Source organism: Protopterus annectens, chromosome 7.part0 (assembly GCF_019279795.1).
Source record: "Protopterus annectens isolate FY-2018-M chromosome 7.part0, PAN1.0, whole genome shotgun sequence".
Classification (NCBI taxonomy): domain Eukaryota; kingdom Metazoa; phylum Chordata; order Ceratodontiformes; family Protopteridae; genus Protopterus; species Protopterus annectens.
Genome location: NC_056739.1, coordinates 892,553,269 through 892,572,607, shown reverse-complemented (window position 1 = coordinate 892,572,607; position 19,339 = coordinate 892,553,269). Strand labels below are relative to the sequence as shown.

General features: G+C 39.9%; 1 protein-coding gene across 4 annotated transcripts in view; it reads left to right on the top strand.

Annotated features, from left to right (window-relative positions):
* The window catches only part of PARP3 (poly(ADP-ribose) polymerase family member 3), a 487,884-nt gene that overhangs the window by 264,919 nt on the left and 203,626 nt on the right, over nt 1-19,339 (top strand). For all 4 annotated transcript variants that reach the window (XM_044077474.1, XM_044077472.1, XM_044077473.1 and 1 more), the window contains exon 3: nt 484-609. In XM_044077474.1, the coding sequence (XP_043933409.1) occupies nt 484-609 (126 nt within the window). The remainder of the gene's footprint in view (nt 1-483; nt 610-19,339) is intronic.

Sequence of the window (19,339 nt, the reverse complement as noted above, 5' to 3'; positions counted from 1 at the left end):
GACCTCTGGTCACTGCTTATGTGGACTTTGCATATTCGTCCCTGTCTTTGCAGGTCTTCTCTTGGTATTCCAGTTTCTTGGCACCTCCCCATATCATAATGGTTAATTGGCTACACTTAAGTGCCCATATGCATTGCATTTATCCCTGTCCTTGTACGCCAGGTCATGCCCTATGATGACCGATCCTAATATATAGTTAAAAAAAATGACTGAATTAACAAAAATAAAATTCATTGATGAGATACATGGTCTTAGGAGGCTAGTACTACAGTGTTGCACGTATTTACTATTCTGCTAAAGGAATGTTGTTATTCGAAAGACCTGGTTGATTTGGAATTTAAATCTGTTTAGCAATTGAATGGCAAGATACCTCTACCAAAATCTCCCTCTTTCAGATTTTCTGAGTTCCGTTTTGAAGTACATCAGCTATTAAATTTGTTTTGTTTTGTGCAGTTTAAATACCACTCTTTTCCCCTTTGCTAGGTTTATGAGGACTTTGACTGCATGCTGAATCAGACAAATATTGGCCACAACAACAACAAATTTTACATTATCCAACTTATTGACTTCTCTGGTCAGTACTACTGCTGGAATCGCTGGGGTCGAGTGGTAAGTTCATGGATGGATATGCATGTAGAATAATATTTCTATTAACATTTTTTTTTAATTTTCCACACTTTTTACACTGCTGCTACTGTTGTCTTGATTTTAAGCAAGTAGTTTGAAGGCTCATGCATAGTTTATTCTTACCGTTAGATGAGCTAGTTAAGGTCTGTGTCTTTTATGTTGACTGTATTGCTGGGCGTAACAATTCTTATTGTTGCTGGTGTTGGGTACATTATATTTGTTGAATGGAAAAAGATGGATGAGGAGAGGCAGCAGTTTGTTTTTTGCATCTAGCTTGAGAAATAATAAATTGTTCAAACGTTTAAGACCCTTTGTAGGATACCATTGTTAGGATTTCCTACTTAGAGATCCTGATTTTCATAAACAATTACATTTTCTCATTTCTGCACTCAGGGTTGTACACATTTTCTGTTGGTGTATTTTAGGATGTCACATGTGAGCTGGGAAGGTCTGTCCCTTACTGTGAGAAAGTTTAAATTATGCCAAATGCACCGAGTGCTTGTAAATGTCCTTGCTGTTACTGCATTATGAATCAGGATCTGCAAGATGGCTATTTTTATTGTCCGGGCCATGTGCACAACATAAATGATTATCACAAATAGCAGCATTTAATCCACCAGCCAGACCTGGGGAAACCACCAGTTTTGATATAAGAAACAGCTGTGTGGTCTATTCCAAGTGTACAAAGCTTTCGCTAATTTTGAAGTCATTGCGGTGGAAGCTCTGCACAAAAAGACTTCCTAATCTTACCTCAATGACTGTCTCCGAGTAGCTCTAACAAAGGACTCTGTAATGGTAGTGGTCTTTGTTTTGGATCCATCTGCAGCTGCAGATCTCAAGAGGTTAACATATACTGGAATAAACATTTCCTGATCCTAGGTTAGAATATTTTATTTTCATTGTACTGGAACCAAATACTCAACAGTTCTAGTTGTTCTAGCCTACTTAGAGAACCCCAGAACTTAAGGTCTTCATCTGCTGTGTGAAGCTAAGAGGTGGGTAAAGAACAAAACCTCTTCTGAGCGCCTTGGACCTCATGGTATTAACCATTTTCACTTTGCCTTTTTACCCATCTTCAGAGAAGGATACTTCAGTGGCTGGTGAGGATCTTGTGGTTGCATACCTGTCATAACCTCACAGATGTTTTGGTGTCTGAACCTGTATCAGCAGGCTGCATACTGGTGGATTCTGTACAGCAACCTTGAAGGCATTAGAATAGATGATTTGATGATGGCAGGGAAGCCAACTGAATACATAGCAGTCTGCAAACAGCATTACAGAGACCTGCATGATAAAGGAAAATTAAAGTTGGCAACACACGTCAATGTTTACAAAACTGCCAAAAGAAGGACAGAAAGAAAAGAAAAACTGACATCACTCATGACATTCAATGACTCTAAATTTACTAATTCTGAGATTATGCATCTTTGAAGGAAAAGGGAATGTCCTTACCCAAATAGTTCCATGACCTCATTATTAAAATAGGCTATTTTCAAACTGAAAAGGAATCAATTAAACATAATGGATTAATCTTATTTTGAAGATACCCAATGCAATTAAATCCGTGTCCCAAATAAACCTAGGCTTCTTTCTGATTAATTTTACATTAGAAAGATGTTCATATAAACCCAATAAAGCCGATGGCAGTAATCCTTACTCTCTGAGTTTTGGGAGAGAAGATGAAAGCAGAGCATTTCTGCTCCTGTCTGACAGGACCATGAAGTGGCACATAGACTTGGGGGGCATGCATTCATACTCTTACGCAGGTAAGGAGGGTTAGTCAGTGGGTCAAAGGGCATCTCTTTCACAGCCATTTCCTGTAGCATGTTAATGTGCCAATAGCATCACTGGATGTGAGAATAAACAATACCTGTCTAGTCAAGTTGTGGAAATGCAGCACCTTACCAAATGACCCATTCACCACTTTGAAGAATGTGTTTCTCTACAGCCTGTGCACTGTTCAGCAGGACAATGACAGTTGATGGGGGGAATGTTCAACATTCTTTGGCAGGGAGGATTCCTGTATGTCTTCCAACCTTTCATTTTGAGTTCACACCATCTAGGAAAATACAGGTCCACGGTGGTGGTGCTGTGGTAGCGTTGTCACCTCACAGTAAGACGCTCTCCGGTTCGATTCTCAGCTAGAGCGTCTTCTGCGTGGAGACATGCGTGAATGGGTGGACCTTCGTTGGAGGTTGTGCATCAGGGCTGGCAACTTGGCACGTAAAAATCAACTGCCAATCATTAGCGGACCGGAGTTCTGCTGTGGCGACCCCTAACCGAGAAAAGCCGAAAGACACAACAACAACAACCATCTAGGAAAATACAGAAAAGGAAGAACAAAACTTATCCTCACTACCCCTTGGTAACTGACATTGATATGGTTTCAGGATGCCAGGTCCCTTGCAGTAAATGCATTTTGTTTTCAGTTGCAAACATTATACATTCCAAACTGTGCCAACACAACTGTAAGTGCAAACATTATACATCACTTTTAATATATCCAGTCACTATCAGTCAACCATTACATAGCTCATTCAAATTTGCAGTAAATGCATTTTAGTACAAATCAGAGAAGTCTCCTTACTTCAGATGACATGCTTCATTGTCAGGTATGGTTGCTCCTTAAAATCCCTTGGTCCCATCAGACTTACTGCTTGGAAGTGATTAAAGCTGTAAGCCCTCTACCCATCAGATATTTCTGTTATGTTGAAAGGACCTTTAATCTGAGCAGAAAGGTATCCTAAATTACCCCACTCATTTAGTAAATTTTTCTCTGACATATCTCTTGCATCGCTTTAACTTAGATCCTATTTATTGCATAGCTATGGCACATGTTTCTTATTGCATAGCTATGGCACATGTTTCTGCCACTGCAGCACATAGCAGCTTTATGGATGTAGAACTTTGGCTCTGTACCTGCTTGTCAAACAGGTACTTAAGTTTTTATTTTCATCTTTTCCTGCCTTTGAAGAAGCATTCTCCCTCTAAGGATTTGCCTGTTCTTCATTCAAAACAGTTTGCAGACCTGAAGCTCTTTTGAAAGACATTCTTCTTGGTGTGCTTACCTCAACTTATGTGATCTAGCAGTTGCAGACCCTTATTTGCTGTGGGTGTCCTTTTTGTATTTTCCTTCCAAATGCAGAATCCATGGAAAAGACATCTTTCATACCCTTGACATGCATCATCAGTTAAGGTTCTATCACATATGAGTATATGAATCCAAAAAGATGGTCCTGTTATCATCTCCTTTTACTGTAGCTACAAGGGTCTGTCTGTAAGCAAGAAGACTCTGCCTGGACAGATTGATAATTACATTATTTTTTTGCTGCTGGTCAGTGAGTCATCTAATTGCTAATATTATTAAAGGTCATTTCACCAGACGTACTCTTGATTCTTCTAGTCAACTCCTATGCTTTTCTGTTCCTCTCAAGCATTTTCCTTTTGAACATTGGAAAAAGATTACACTGGCAAAGTCTCTCTATGATCTTTATTATCAGAAAATTGAGAAGCCGAGTTCCCTTCTTTTTGTTGGACAAACTATTCTATTTCTTCCTTATCCTTTTCTGCATCAGAAATGAGCTTGATCCACAAAGACAAAAAATGTTTTCAAGTCAGTTGGACAGCAGCTTGAATCTCACACCTGGCTTTTGACATTCCATGATTGCTGATATAAATTTATTTCTCTTCATCCTGGTGTACAGTGAATAATAATTTTCCACAAATGGTATGCTGTCTCAAAATTTTAATACTTTGCCCTTCTGCCACAGTTTTGTCAGGATCAACTCTTTCTGCTGGTATGATTGCATCTTTACTAATACAAGGCTGTTTTCTCATGGCCAGGTTTGGAGCATACACACAATGTGCCCTTTCAATTAACAAATCCTGCTGTGGAATACCAGTCCAGTTGCTGATTTGTGCTGTCATAAAATTAATACAGTCTGTTCCTTCTGGTTATCTGGTACAGCATAAAGTTTCAGGTTTTCTTTGCATGCTCTGTCCTCTAACTCTACCATTTTTTGAAACTGCTCTTCTTGAGCAGTCTCATACTAAGCTAGGCTTTTCTTCATTTCATCCTTTGAGTTTTTGCAGTTTTATCAATTCATCTGGATAGCTGTTCAAGTCTTTTTTCCAACCTTTTTTTAATTTGAGTTGACATACTCCTTCAATGTTTTGTTTGTTTTAATCAGCTCTCACACATTTAACTTATTTTTCCTCTAGATTACTGGAAGCCTTGTCTTGCACCAAAGCTGAAACTTCAACTGCTTTTTGCTGAACAGCTGTAGAATTCTTTCCGCCAGTGTTTTCTGTTCATCTTTTCTATTTTATTATCTTTTGGGCTCTCTAAATTTCTTCTTTGATGGCATCTAGGCAATGTAACAAGCTAGTAACAGAATTTTACTAAAACTGGCAGTTACTGGCCGTTATCTCTCAGTTTCTTTTTTCACACTGGGAGAGCTGAAATTAACCTGCTGATCAGTGTGCAGCCATTATTTAAGTAGATCTTAAACTCTTTATTAAAATGTTTGCTAGAGTATTCAAAAAATGTAAAGGTTGTTTGATGACATTGACCTAATACTTCATCAGCCTCAATTCTCAGGTCCTCACGTATTTAGATCAAGTGTAATTAATTAAAGGGATAAAGACAGACCTTTGACAATATAACATCATGTCTTTTTTGGTGGAGGGGTTCCAAAACAGCCTCTCTGCATTGTATAACACTGGATTACCCCCTACCAACAGGATTATGCATTATTGGCATACAGTTATGTCTCATAAACTCCTTCTTTGTGACATTACTTGACAATTATAAAGCCATCTAATCTCTAGCATGACCACTGACTAGTATACCTGTAATCGACGAGAAATTATTTAACCTACTACATACATGATTCTCCTTAGGGTGCATTTCTCCACATATGTGCTGTTAATAATACTACTCCTCTGTGATCTTCCCACTTCACCTCTGTGATCTTCTCTCTTTTTCACAAAGACTATCATTTATATTATCTGTTAGGTTTTAACATAAGGAAGCTTACATATTCTCATGACATTTTCATTATTAGGTTCTAATCTAACCAAGCTTAACTGTTCCTACAATAGTTGTACATATTTGGTTTACTTCTAATCTAAGCAAGCAAGTATTCCTGTGATACGTTAACTTTTTTAAATACTTGCTTTGAGTCCAGCCACAGCCATGCAGTAGAAAAATCATCCATTAACTACACCGTTATACTTCACAAATGTCCCTGACTCACTATAAAGGAGGCCAGATGTAACCATTCTATCCTCATACATCTTACAAGAAAGTATTAAAGTGCACTAACTAAATACATATCTAGAATATTCTCATGCCAAATCATAACCAAGTTGCTCCACATTTATTTCTGTAATCAGTAAAATTTCCAACGTCAGGCAATTTGGTCAGATGCTAAACCATCTATGCCATTATTAGTATAACAAATCACAATAAAGCTTACAAGGTTCACTCTGTAGCAAGCAGAAACACTTTCACCATAAGTATTCCTAATTAACATATATGATCTTGAATCCATTTCTCTGAAAATTCATTGTGGAAACCCAACATTTCATACACTGTAATCAAAATAATAGCTCTCAGCTCACTAGTTGACAATAGACTATAGATTTCATTAATTCTAGAGGCATCAAAACATCTAAATGCCTTCTTACCTATCTAAGTTCACAAACCTCTTCCACAAATCAAGCTACACCTAACCCAAACCCTCAGTTTCAAGAATTTTCTCTATCCATCTTCAGGTGAACTAATCTACCAATGTTAAAAACCTAACTGAAGTTACAGTATAGCCTTTGATTGCATGAAACAAATTCTTGGCTGCACTTAGATTCATGATTATTTAATGAACTTTGTTTATCTGATGAAACAGTGAAAAAAATAATTGAAAGCTATTTTTAGTGAGCACAAAGCAAACTAAAGCTGTTTTTTTGCAGGGTGCAAGTCTCCCTCCACCCCCCTATAGGGGGACCCTCCAATCTTATATATGCCAATTCCATGGATGTACAATAGCAGAGAAAGGGCAACACCATATGCTTACTGAATGGGGCTTTTAGTGATAAAGATGTTGCGCTTTTGTTAGACAAACAGTGTTTGCCACAAGCACACACTCTCCTGTACTCATAGATACAGTATTGAAACTAAAGGATAACCCAGACACTCAAAAGAAAAGAAGACAAAAGACTAAGCTTGTTTCTCCTGTTACTCCTACCCAAAGAGATCCTCAGCAGGAGTGCCGTAACTTCTTCTAATGACTTTTAAAGGCCCTTATGTCCTTATAGCCTTCTCAGTTTTATTCTCCCTCTTTGTCTACTACCCACAAAAGATAGAGGGGCATACCTCTCAACTGTACAGATTTTTGGACAATGTCCAGATTTTGGCCTCATATTTTTGGTATGTTTTTTCATAAAATTGTGGATTTTCTGGCAAATTAATGGTAATTCATTAGTTTTAAGTTAGACAAGAATGACAGACATTTGAGTTTCAGACTTCATATCCTTCAGAAAATGCATGTTAATGCAAAACCTATTGTTCTATCAACCTTCTAAGTTTGTAACAGCAATATTTAAAAACAATGTCCCTGTTTTTGGGCCATTGTCCCACTTTTATTTATGTATGTAGTGAAAGTCTCCTTCTGAAGAACTGTCTGCAGAATCTGATTCTGGGCCTCTAGATTACTCTTTTCAAATTGATTCGCCAACAGCTTTTGAGTCTGTAGCATTGTATACTTTGTCTTCAGATTCACCTCAGGATGAACTTTCTTTGGCAATATTATTCATAAAATGATGAGATCCTTTAAACTGGGAGGGCAGCAAACCTTCTGAAACACAGAAAATGTTAATCCAAAAACACTTATCACCCCAGGTTGTAAGTAGAACCATATTTGTCAATTGTGTAAAGAAAGACATTACGCTGATAAGTTGATAAAAGATGTAATTAATGAAGTAAAAGCAAAAAAAAAAAAAGATCATGTTCCACCTATATTAAGTGAACCCATTGCGACTAGAGATAAAAACAAAGGGGTTAAGAAGTATAGCATATCAATATGTCTTTCTTTTTCAATACATAATTATGATATACAATGTATAATACTGAAATATTGGTTGTTACCTCACAGCAAGAGGTTCTCCCGTTCGATTCTTGGCTTGCCTTGGGAGTGCCTCCTGTGTGGAGTCTGCATGTCCTCCCCGCAGTTGGGTAGCATTCGAAAGACATGTGTGTGTAAATGGGTGTGCCTTTGTTGAAGGTTGGGCGTCGAGCTGGCACCTTGGCATTTCGTAAAAAAATCTACTGCCAGTCATTAGTGGACCGGAGTTCCCCTGTGGCGACCCCTTACCGGGAAAAAGCCGAAAGACAAACAACAGCAAACCTTTCAACATCAGGAAGGGTTAAGAGAAAAAATAGGTGATGAGCCACATTTAAGAATCATTTCAGCATGGAAAATAGGTTGAAGTATATAAAGGGAGAAAATAAAAATAAACATCAAAGGACTGGTATGTATAAATGTGGGGCATGCAAGCAAAGTAAGTACATACGTGCAGGAAATTTTATAACAGAAGGAACAAATATTAAAATATTATATTCCCAAGGTAAATTTGATTGTAACACAGCAGACGTTGTTTATATAGCAACCTGTTTGTCATGTCCCATGTTCTTCATAGGTAAGGTAGATAATTGTTTAAGGAAATGCATGTATCAGCATAACTACAATATTCACTTGGGTGAAGGATAATATAGCATGTCAGGATTTTAACAAGGTTTTATTTTTTTATAACAGAGAAAGTGCAACAATATGAAAGTGGGGTGATTGGCAGACTTTTAATTGATAAGATAGTTGTACTGGCAATTAAAAATGGAAACAGACTGGAAACCAGGATTGAATGAAAATATGTCTGTCAATAATGTTTTGAAATGTAAGCATGCTCATTTATGAAGCCAATGATTTGAGAAAATTTAATGTGTCAAAGAATGTTTTTTAAATGAGGGTTAGTTCAGTGTTTTTTATTCTGAAGCAGTCTCGTAAATAGAAAAGGTGCGAAATAAAATATAGTTTTACTTATAACCTGGGGTGCTAGTGAGTGTCTTTGGGTTAATCATGACATTTTAAATGCACTTGGTGGAACCACAGACACAACCTTTTTGTTTTCTGCATTGGCTAGCCCTCCTTTCTTGGTTGCTTTGTAAAATACCTTTTTATCTGACTCTCTGACTCTGGAATCCCAACGTCCTATGCCTAAGAAGACATACATGTTCTATAAAGTGTCTGATGCTCATAAGTATTTGTACAAGAACCCTACATCTGACTCAGCAGTTATCTATGTGGGCTCAGATAAGGCTTCTAAACTTCTTCCTACTTCTAATGCTGTACCAAATAATAAAGATATCAGGACCACGGACAGGTAAAGAAATACGGTTTACATTTCTGCCACCTTGCCTTTTTCTGTCATTAACTGCCAGACTCATATGACTAGATATTTGCTATTTTTGACAATATGGATAAAGTAATGCAAAACCTACCAACTCTGACACTAAGACTTCTTCACAAAATATTTTCAGCTCTACCGTGCAGGTTACAAGACACACAATCAAGTGTGACTGTGACACTGCTGATGCCTCCTCAGTAGCAGCTGAAACCAGATCTGTCCAGGAGAGGTTTTTCTGGCTTTCTTATCCAATTATTCCCTTAGAGATGTGAAGGCCAAACTACTGGATGTTCCTTTAGAGAATGATAATGTGATCAGATCCTCTTCTGCTAAAATATTCAAGAAAATTAGAATAAGGGGGGGAAAGATAATGCAAGGCAAGAATGTAATCAGATGTGCATCATGTTACACTGCTGCAGTCATAACACTTGGGTTATCCTGCCATCAGGCGGTCCCACAGTCGGCCCAAATTCCAAAGTCTTGGTCCCGCGTCGGTTGCGGTCCCTTCTTCCCTGACGTCAGTGCGACAGGGGTATAAAAAAGACAGCCGATGCCATTTTCCCCAGTCTTTCTTGCCGCGCAGTGCCCGAAGTAGAAGCAGTTCGCAAGTGCCGGTCGGCTGACTCCTGAGATTTTCAAATCGAATTTCTGACCGAAGTCTTCAGTAAAGCTAAGTACCCCATCGGGGAATCTTTTCTTGCCTCAGACCGATGTCAGACAAAGTGAATAATTGCATTTCTTGTGGGAAGCAAATACCTCATAAGGATTTTCATTCTTATTGTATTCCTTGCCTAGGCCCAGACCACGACATCACAGGTTGTCGGTTTTGTGCTAGGTTTAACAAACGAACTATTAAACGTCGGTTTGATTTCGCCTGACATTATTTTGGTAGAAAATTTAATTACATCATGCCGTCGGAACAACCGACGACCGGGATGCATAAAAAGCGCAAAGATAAGGACAGGCAGCCGAGACCCAAACCAGACACCAAGGCCTCTGCTAGGCCAGTCGCCAGTTCTCTGGTTTTCAGTGAGGTGCCTACGCAGCCCCTGACGACCGCTGATTTAGAACCCCAGGCTGCATCCGACTCCCAAGCAGAGATTGCTGGGCCTCCAGAGCCTTTATCTTTAGGCCTTTCCGACCCCATTGCTGAAGGGGATTCCAGTATAGTTGAAAGGCCTTCAGTTGCTAAAGGTGTCTTCAGACCGACTACACTTACTATAAAATCCTATGCAAAGCTGAAAACTCCTTTAAAAGTAAGGAAGCCTGTACAGCAGTCTCCAGTACAAGGCCCCATGCCTAAGAAACAGATGCTTAAGATGGCTGAAGACTTAATTACCCTAATCAGGGGTTCCCAGCCCCCTCCTGACAAAAGGCCTAGACAGGAGGAGGACTACGTTTCGTCTGACCAGGTTTCCATTTCCTCAGATTCTTCTGAGGAACAGGAATACTCCTTTCCCCCTTATGAAGACTCTGATGCTGAAGAGTCTATTCCTTCAGCATCTCCCCCAGAAGACTACTCTTTTGAGGAAACTTTACATACCATGAGGGAACATTTCTACTGGGAAGGACAGGATTACTCTGATTCTAAGAAAAGGCTCCGAGAGTTCCTTTTACTACCCCAGCACAGAGCCCTTGCTGTTCCACCTGTGTTAGACATTGTGGATGATGTTTATTCAGAATCTAGCCTTAACCCAGATTCATTACCTCCTGTACCAGCCAAACCAGACAGATACTACAGAGTCCCTGACTCACATAAATTCCTATATAAAAGCCCTGTTGCTGACCCAGAAACCATTTCCAAGGGTCCCAAAGGGGTTAAGGCCTCTGTTGCTAAAAATCCTGTACCCTCTGAAAGGGATTCTAGAGCACTACACAGATGGGGAAAAAAAGTATATACCTCAGCTACTCTAGCTATAAGGGCCTTAAATTGCCAGTTTCACATGCTGAAATATCAACAATATTTGATGTCTCAATTAAAACAAAAAATGCTCACACATACAGAGCAGCCTGATTACAAGGAAATGCAAGAATTGTTGCATGCAGCAGAACAAGTGGGAAAACATACTTTGCAATGTGGATTTGATTAATTGGAAGCTTCTTGTAGAGCAGCAGAAACAGGGTCTGTCATTCGTAGGCATGCTTGGTTAAAAGAACAAACTTTACCTGATCATGTTAAAGCAAAGTTATTGGATGCACCTTTACAGCAGGATGTTTTATTTGGTGTGAAAGCAGAAGAGGTTTTAAAGAAAATGGAGGATGAGGCAAAATCTATGCAGACGGTCAAGGATTTTTTACAGGTTCAACCCTCTCGTTTCAGCAGAAATTGGCCAACCAAAAACTGGTCCTTTCCAACTTCTGACAGACCACAGAGGGGTAAATACAGATGCCCAAGGGACAGAGGTCAGCCACAAGGCTCTTGCAAGCCTCGACAATGGGGTGCCACAACCCAGAAAGGAGGAGAAGACAGGTCTCAAACCTTCAGAAGACAATCACAATGACTTACCCCTCAGACTGCCAAGCAAATCCCTCTTGGCAGCTCCCTTGGGAGGAAAACTTGCACTTTTGGCAATTGGCACATCATCACAAAAGACAAATGGGTCCTAAATATTGTATCTCAAGGATACAGGTTCCACTTTCACACTTTACCAAGGATAAAAGGAATGCCAAATCTGCCATCAAATCAATGGGCAGAGGCTCAAAGACAAATTACAGCACTCATGGACATGAGAGCCATTCAACAGGTTCCTACACAGGAGCAAGGACAAGGATTTTACTCAAGACTCTTTCTGGTTCCCCGAAAGGGCAAAGCCTGGAGACCCATTCTGGACCTTTCAATTCTAAACACATACCTGGAAGTACCCAAATTCAACATGCTCACACTACAGCAACTTCTTCCCATGCTGGGCAAGAAGGCTTGGCTAGTAATGTTGGACCTCAAGGAGGCATACCTGCATGTCCCTATCAGACAAAATTGCAGAAGATACCTCTGATTTATAGCAGGTTCAACTCATTACCAATTCTCTGCACTGTCCTTTGGCTTATCTACTGCGCCCAGGGTCTTCACAAAATGCCTGGTTCCAGAAATTGCATACTGCAGACAAAGAGGAATTCAAATATATCCATACCTGGACGACTGCCTTATTCAAGCAGAAAGCAAGGACATTCTTTTAAAACATCTGGCGTTTGTAAAAAACCTACTAAGTTGCCTAGGGTACACAGTAAACGAAAAGAAGTCAAAACTAGTGCCCTCACAAGATATAATATTCCTGGGTGCCAGCTTAAATACAACGGCCCAGATGGCTTATCTCAAGCCAGACAAGCAAGGACAACTGACTCAATACTTCAAAATGATGGCAACAAAGACCCAACTCCCTGCAAGAAAAATTCTGCAGGCCTTGGGATTCATGGCATCTTCCATACTACTAATTCCATGTGCCAAACTGCATATGAGGAAATTACAATGGTACCTGAAAAGTGTATGAGCTCAACACAGCCACAGCTTGGAAACAATAATACCACTCATTCCCTGCCTTCAACAGGAGTTTCTATGGTGGGCTCAGGCATGTCACCTCAACAAGGGTCAGCCTTTCACCTTATCCACAGCCAGGCAAACAATAACAACAGATGCATCAGATTACGCCTGGGGAGCACACATGGCAGGACAGTGTATTCAGGGCAAATGGTCTGCAGATCAAATGCATCTCCACATCAATCAAAAAGAGATGCTAGCTGTACAAAATGCCCTAACAGCTTTCAAGGACCTCCTACATCCAGGACAACGTCTAATAAAGACGGACAACACCACAGTGATGTGGTACATAAACAAACAAGGGGGCACACATTCCTACCCCCTATGCAGGCCAGCAATGACCTTGTGGAACACAGCACTGACCTACCAAGTTCAACTACAAGCACAATTTCTGCCAGGAAAGAAAAATACATTGGCAGACGAACTAAGCAGAAATATCATGGATCCTCACGAGTGGAAACTAGATCCACAAGTATTCACAATGATAACTCAAAAATGGGGGAGCCCAGACATAGATCTGTTTGCCTCCCCTCAAAACTACCAACTATGGAAATTTTGCACAAGGACATACCACACGCTAGCTTGGAAAGTGGATGCCCTCTCATTCAGTTGGAAAACATTAACAGTGTATGCCTTTCCTCCACTGCCTCTTCTGGCAAAGGTGCTCCTGAAAGCCAGAGTAGAGAGGCCACAAATGATACTCATTGCTCCAGACTGGCCACGCCAACACTGGTATCCAATATTAAGGAACATGGCTCAAGACCCACCATGGATTTTCCCTCAAATTCCTTACCTGCTAACTCAGCAAAACAATCAGATTCTACACAGCCAGCTCAAGACTTTAAATCTGGCTGCATGGCAGATTACCTAAACAACCAGTCAACACTTCTCCCTAAAGCTGTTATGGATGTCATTCTGGAGGCCAGGAGACTCAGCACCAGGAAAACCTACTCAGACAAATGGAAAAGATTCTGCGCCTAGAACCAGGCTAAAGGCCAAAATCCCCTTGTCCCAAATATTCCTCAGATTCTGCAATATTTAACTGAGATGTTGCACAAAGGCCTTTCCTTTTCATTTATGAAGATCCACGCTTCAGCTATTTCAGCTCACTACAACATGGATCCTCCTATATTTTCACATCCATTACTAAGACAGTATCTCAGAGGTGCTAAGAACATAAAACCACCCCGGAGAGCACCAACACCAACTTGGGACCTCAATTTTGTTTTGGAAAAACTTACACTACCGCCCTTCGAACCAGCTTTTTCAGCTGATTTACAGTTTCTATCATGGAAAACTGCCCTGCTGCTAGCAATAACTTCAGCACGAAGAGTCTCAGAGCTACAGGCCCTAATGGCAGTGGAGCCTTTCATCATTTTTCATCAAGACAGAGTCTCTTTACGAATGAACCCTTCCTTTATGCCAAAGGTAGTATCCAGTGTGGCTCTAAACCAAACCATTCATTTACCCACCTTTTATCCAAACCCCCAGAATAAAGGGGAGACGTTCCTACACTCTTTGGACATTCACAGGCAATTACATTTCTACTTGGATAAAACTAAGGCTTTCAGAAAATCTGACCAACTCTTTGTATCCTATGCTGCAGGATCACAAGGAAAGCTATCTCAAAACAGACCATTTCAAAATGGATAGGACATTGTATCCGTTTCTGCTACACACACCATGGGAAGCCTGTACCTGGTAACATTAGGCCCCATTCCACCAGGGCTACAGCAACATCAGCAGACTTCCTCAGAGGGGTACCAACCAAGGATATTTTGGAGGCTGCAACTTGGAGTTCAGTGCACACCATCACCAATCACTACCACTTATCTCTATACTCAAAAACCAGAGCTGGCTTTGCCACTGCAGTTCTACAGGGCCTACTAGCTTCTCCAAACCCTGTTTAGTACTAACCGCCCAGCCTTAGCTTTGGGATTCAACCCAAGTGTGATGACTGCAGCAGTGTAACACGAACATAGTACAGTTTTGTACCTACCATAAATGTAGATGTTTGAGTGTTCACACTGCTGCAGTCCAGGTTACCCTCCCACCATCCTCTCTTCTTACCTGGGTTTTATCTATACCTCCCTTTTTATACAATCTATATGATGTATTTCTATATGGTGTATTTGCTTACAGCTGTAGCTATTGTTTTCTACTTATGTATTTTACTTAGGACTATATATTGCCTTCCTATTTGGGGGCACCTGACATCTGGGGCAAGAAAAACTGAAGAAAATGGCGTCGGCTGCCTCTTTTATACCCCTGTCGCACTGACGTCTGGGAAGAAGTGACCGCAACCGACGCCGGACCAAGACTTTGGAATTCGGGCCGACTGTGGGACCGCCTGACGGCAGGATAACCCAAGTGTGATGACTGCAGCAGTGTGAACACTCGAACATCTACATTTATGGTAGGTACAAAACTGTATTTTTTTCTATCTCTAAGTTCTCTGGAGTCTAATTTTGGAATTATCCATTTTGAACTCTTACGTAAATGTTCCAAAATTACAGATGCTTACTCTACAAAACCTTTTGCCTTCCATCTTTCCTCCGGCTGTTTTGATTGTCTTGCGTCTGTAGGATGGCTATCTGCATATCCCTATTTGTCCAGACTACAGACAATTCTTAAAATTGTGTGCTTTGGGATATAATTTTCAGTTTACTGCCTTCCCTTTTAGACTTTCTTTGGTGCCAAGAGTCTTCAAAAAGCACCTAGCTCCTGCCATAGCTTTCTATAGGCTTCAGGGTATCCACACATTCTTAGACAATTTTCTCATTCAGGCCACTTCAGTTCAAAAGGTTTTCTGAGAATTCCAATTCACAATCAACCTCTTGTTTCACACAGGGTTCACTCCTTACTTCAAGAAATCCAGCGTTCAGCCCATTCAGTCTCTGGTATTTTTTAAATGTCTTCTCAATACTCCCAGCATTATGGCTTTTCTTCCTCAGAAAAAAAAACATTTCTTGACACCCTACTTTCTGTCCCTCATAAGTCTACACATGACCTTTACAGCAGAGATTCTGATAGCCCGGGGGTCATGACATCTACAATTCATATCCTTTTGCTAGACTCTACATGAAGAAAATTCAGTGGTACCTAAAATCAGTTTTAGTTGTCACTACCATCTTCTCCCCAATTTTTGTCTTGCCCTTTGTGAAGAAAGAGTTGTGTTGATGGCTCATCTAGGTAAGAGTGAGTCCAGGGATCCCTTTTGCTTCTTTCTACCCCCCTTCAAGAGGTCTCATCAGATGCCTTAGAGCTTACCTGGTGGTCCCTTTCACAAAGTTTCAAACTTCAGACAGTCTGGTCTAAACAGGGCAGGAACAGGCAAGCATCTAAATATCAAACAGGTGAAAGCCTTGATCTTTGCCCTCCAGATTCTTCATCCCTGTTGGACAATAGGGACCCTTACAACACCATAGTCATGTACTATGTCAAGAAACAGACCTGCCATCTTTGAATGTGTGCAGTGATGGCTTAAAATTTGGCAGATCACCACAGTCTCTAACTCCCAGTGGTATAAATCCACTTAGAACTGAGTTCATTGGCAGATTACTTGAGCAGACCCAAGGTAGACCCTCATGAATGGATGTTAAATGGAGAGGGCTTCCTTCAGATTATCCAGTAGTGGGATGGGCACTTTCTCCCTTCTGTGGAAAGGAAAATTCCTTTATCCTTTCCCTCCATTTCCTGTCAGTCCCTCTCATTCTAAAGGTCCTTCTGAAGATTCAAAAAGACAGTCCAAAAATACTGTTGTAATCCCCTTTTGTCCCAAACAACAATGGTTCACCCTTCCTTTTCACCTAGTGAGGGGCAGTCAACACACATTACCCCACAGGATGGACTTGATCACAACAAAAGAGCTGCTCTCATCCATCCAAACCTAAAGACACTGATATTCACAGTTTGGATGATAGGCTTCTAATTCCTTTCAGGCACCTTTACTCTAGGACGTGCTGCAGGCAATAAAGGAGGCAAGAAAACCTGTGATGAGAAAATCCTAAATTTTGAAATGGAAGAGATTTTCTTTCTTGGGCTATAACAGAGGACAGGACCCTTATCAAGCAGTGATCTCTTTTATTCTCAAATAATTGTATAACCTGCTCATTTCAGGATTAGAATCCTATGTCAAGATGCATTTGTTAGCCATTTCCGGTTGCCTTCCAATTAATTCCCGCATTTGTTCAAGTTTTGAGGTTAAACCATTCTTAAGGGCCCCAGGAAATCCACTCTTCCTCCTCCTCTTCCTCCTTGTGACCTGAATTCTGTACTTGAAAACCTGAACTTTTGACCATTAAAACCAGCTTCTTTAAAATTATATAGTTGAAAAACAGTGTTGTTAGTGGTCTTAACATCTCCCAAAAGGGTTTCTGAATTATAAGCTCTAATACATACTCTCCCTTTCTTAGTCTTCCTTAGAGACATTATGACCCCCATAACTATCCCTTCTTTTCTGCCAAACCTGTCAATGAAGTATTCCTAAATCTTTCCATCCGTCTACCTACATTTTCCCTCAGTCCTCAGAATAAAGGGGAAATAATATTTCATTTAGTAGATGTTCACAATCCACTAAGGTTCTACCTGGGTAAGGCAAAAAGCTGTTAGAAAGTTTGACCAGTTATTTACTTCTTTTGAATGATAAATGATGGGCATACTCATTTCTAAGCAGAATATATGTAGATAGATTTTCCTTTTCATTTGTTTTTGCCATTCCATAAGTTTCACCAAGGTCAGGTCAAAGCACATCTTTTTAAAGCTGCAGCCTTTTTAAAAGTTCTTCTCCAAATCGATCTTGGACACAGGTATTTGATTATCTATTCACACTTTCACAGCACATTACAAAATTGCTATTTTTTCCAGAGCCAGAAGACATTTTGCCAGAACCATCCTTCAGGGGTTACTGGACTCCAGTTCTCTTCCTCAAACCTCCTCCTTTTCTCCCTAAAAGTAATGTAAATCATCCCATAAATCAGCATTGCAACAGTGATCAAATGATGAACATGGTACAGTTGTGTAAGAATTTATCATACTAGTAGATGTTTGAATGAATCATTGTTGCAGTATATGCATCCTCCCTCCTTCCCCCTTATCTGCTTTTTGTTTCTCCATTTATCCATGGCTGAGGTGAAACCCTTTCTTTCCATCTTCTCTCCTCTCTTATTTGTTTCTGTCCCTGTCCTCACTGACCCTTAACCTCAGCCCCACTTTCTCCTGTGGCAAGAAAGCTTTGAGAAATTATGCACTCCTATGTCCATTAAGTACCAGCAGATAGTTTTGTGCATATCTCAAAGGTCACTGAGGTGAAACTGGAAGGTGCCTAACCTTTTGTAGACTGGCCAGGTGTTCATTATCCTTGGAAAGATGCATCCTATAAGTCAGCAATACTGCAACAGTGATCTATTCACACATCTACCGTTACAGGAAGTTCTTACACAGCTGTACTATTTGTCTGAAATGACCTTTGTGCTGTAAATCCCTATTGTCTTGGGTTCACTGCCCAAATGGTATCACTAGTTTTCCTCTCAGCTTTAATTGGTTATAAGATAAATCCAGAAGGGTCCCACTGTCTTCTGTGTCTATTTTTTTTAAGAGTTTTTCAAGAACTTTTGTTTTGTGTTTTGTAAGTAGACATCATCAATTTTCTTATCCTTGTCTTTTCTTTTCACCAGATTTCTAAATCACCCCGCTTTTTCACCATCTTTTTTCTGTGCACCCCATATTTATATTTAATTCTGCTTTTGTTCTGTGTCTGCTGGATTTATACATTTCCACAGTGCTGTATGCCGGAGTCAGCATGGAGAATGTTTTTCCCATGGATTATGATTCATAAGCAGTATTATAGAATGAAAACTAATTAACACTCAGAAACATGAATCCTGATTGTACACAGCAACCAGCATACCTATTATAAATCCAACAGAATAAAGTGCAGCTGCAAAACAAAAGAAAAACACAATAAATCTCTGCAGCTGGGAATACCCAAAATGTTTTCTGTATTGCAAAATGGAAATGCTTCAAAGTACACATTTCCGTCTTTTTGAAAGAGATACAGACTGCAAAGATAGCAAAATACTGTCCGAAAATATTAGATGTAATGTAACTGACCCATAGAACATCATAAAATGGAAAAAATATCCTAATGTAATTCAGAGGACAAATACTTATTCATGACTACTTATAAAAAGTTCATTTTTAAGCTAATATACTATGCAAGTGTCAGTACATAGAAGTAGGCACAGATGCAGGATGTTATGAAGCTGTTCCTAGCCATTCAAGACAGCGAGAAGAAATGGGGCAGAAAACTAGTTCAACAATGACATTTTTTTTAAAAAGATAAGTAATTTTCTTTTATTCAAAATGATGGGATTGTGTAATGGCTGTAATCTACTTCTAGATGTAGGTAATGCTTATTTAACCTATGATGTTTGTTTTCGCTCTTGTGACCAAACCATATCATCCATGGATAAACCAAGCAGTAACCACACCCACTTGTGTATTATTGCTAAACCATTCATCACTTCTATGTTCAGCCATCGAATACAACTTGCATTGAATGGCTATTCCAAGAATGTTAAACATCGAATGTTACTGATACCGAACAGGCATATCTCCGAAAATAAAATTATCGAATGGCTATAGCTGGCCATCATAATGGAACCGAAATGTACTACTTACTTACTGGTAACTTAACTATAAGAAAACCTGACCTCTCCCCAA